At 63.1% G+C, this 1,671-nt stretch overlaps 1 protein-coding gene across 2 annotated transcripts in view; it reads left to right on the top strand.

The window, feature by feature from the left end:
* GPR153 (G protein-coupled receptor 153) overlaps positions 1–1,671 on the top strand; it is an 11,208-nt gene that overhangs the window by 4,608 nt on the left and 4,929 nt on the right. Inside the window, exons 4-6 of one of the 2 annotated variants that reach the window (XM_011230595.3) lie at positions 509–701; positions 1,243–1,427; positions 1,547–1,669. In XM_011230595.3, the coding sequence (XP_011228897.1) occupies positions 509–701; positions 1,243–1,427; positions 1,547–1,564 (396 nt within the window). In that variant the 3' untranslated portion in view covers positions 1,565–1,669. Of the gene's footprint in view, positions 1–508; positions 702–1,242; positions 1,428–1,546; positions 1,670–1,671 lie in introns of those variants that run through there. The other variant, XM_034671134.1, reaches the window with a different exon arrangement.

Raw genomic sequence — 1,671 nt, 5'->3', positions numbered from 1 at the left:
ATCATACCCATTTCTGCTCTGATGGAGGAATAATTAAATGTCACTCTGGGTGGGGGAATGAACTGTCTTGGGACAGGAGGAGTGAGGGTCCCTGGGCAGTGAGGCTGCCTGGTTGATTCTCAGAAACTACTTTGATTCTCCTCTGAGATCCAAGACCTAGACCCCTTGCACCACCCCCCAGGGTAGGGATAGGGCCAAGGAGGCCACTTGGCCATGGAGAAGTGGGCCCATGCCCCCACCTCTCTCCTCAGGCGGTCGTGCGGCTGGCATGAGGGAAGGCACTTTGCGAAGGGCTGTCCGTGCACATACGGGGTTATGGCTGCTCGGCGTGGGCAGCCAGCAGCTCTTGGTGGCAGGGACGTCGACTCACACTCGGGCTCTTTCCTGCCCAAGAGCCTATGGCCCTGTCTGTCGCCTCCTCCTCCGGCAGGCGGGAGAAGGGAGGCTGGCGGGGAGCTGCTGGGGTGGGGGGTCCTGCCGGGTGCCAGGCCGAGCCGTGTGCCCGCAGGTGGTGAGCTTCAGCAGTCTTCGGGCGGACGCCTCGGCACCCTGGATGGCGCTGTGTGTGCTGTGGTGCTCGGTAGCCCAGGCCCTCCTGCTGCCCATGTTCCTCTGGGCCTGCGACCGCTACCGCGCTGACCTCAAGGCCGTCTGGGAGAAGTGTGTGGCCCTCATGGCTAACGATGAGGACTCGGACAATGGTGAGGACGGCCCGGGAGAGGCTCTGGGGAGAGTGGTGCCTGGGTGAGGTCAGCAGGGTCACAGGTGACCACCCCATGACGCTGAGGTGACCATATTCTCTGATGTGCTTGAACCCCTAAGGGACCTGTGTCCCATGGGGCATTCTCCTCTCCAGCTTGGCTGTATCTGTGGACACCAGACTGAATGCGTTCCACAGAGCTCCCCCCCTTAAGGGCTCCCCGGGGGCCTCCCGTAGACCCGGGTGCTGTCTCACCCCAGCAATAAGAGTGTTACCCTCGGCTGAGCCTTTGCTATGTACCAGGCACTGTCAGACCCTGTGTGTATTTACTTCCCCCCCAAAGCTCACCAGGTAACATTCCATCCCATCCCCATAGAGGAGGAACTTGGCTCAGGGGATCTCCCCAGTCCCACAGCTAAAAGATGGCAGAGTCAGGGTTTGAACGCAGCCCCCTGCCCTGTGTGTGTCTCTGTGGGTCCCTAGAACTCACTGTCCGACTCCCCCACGTTTCCAGGGCCCTAAGCTTTTGTCCCACCCTGCAGATACCAGTCTGGACGGTGGCGTTCCCCCGGACCTGGTGCTGGAGCACTCCCTCGACTACAACTATGGAGGTGACTTTGTGGCCCTGGACAGGATGGCAAAGTATGAGCTCTCGGCCTTGGAGGGGGGCCTGCCCCAGTTCTACCCGCTGCGGCCCTTGCAGAAGGACAAGATGCAGTACTTGCAGGTAGAGACGGGGCGGGGCTCCAGACGCCGCACGTGCTGGCGGGGGGGGCGGGGCGGGGAGTATCGTGATCTCTCCAAGGCCTTGCCTCTCTGAGGCCCGCGCCGGTCCCCGTTTTCCAGGAGGGCAGCCCGGGTTAACCCCGCCCGTCCTGACAGGTCCCGCCCACGCGACGCCTCTCCCACGACGACGCGGAGGTGTGGGCCGCCGTCCCGCTGCCCGCCTTCCTGCCGCGCTGGGGCTCGGG

This window comes from Ailuropoda melanoleuca, chromosome 11, assembly GCF_002007445.2.
Source record: "Ailuropoda melanoleuca isolate Jingjing chromosome 11, ASM200744v2, whole genome shotgun sequence".
Taxonomy (NCBI): Eukaryota; Metazoa; Chordata; class Mammalia; order Carnivora; family Ursidae; genus Ailuropoda; species Ailuropoda melanoleuca.
This window is presented reverse-complemented; position numbering and strand designations above follow the sequence as displayed.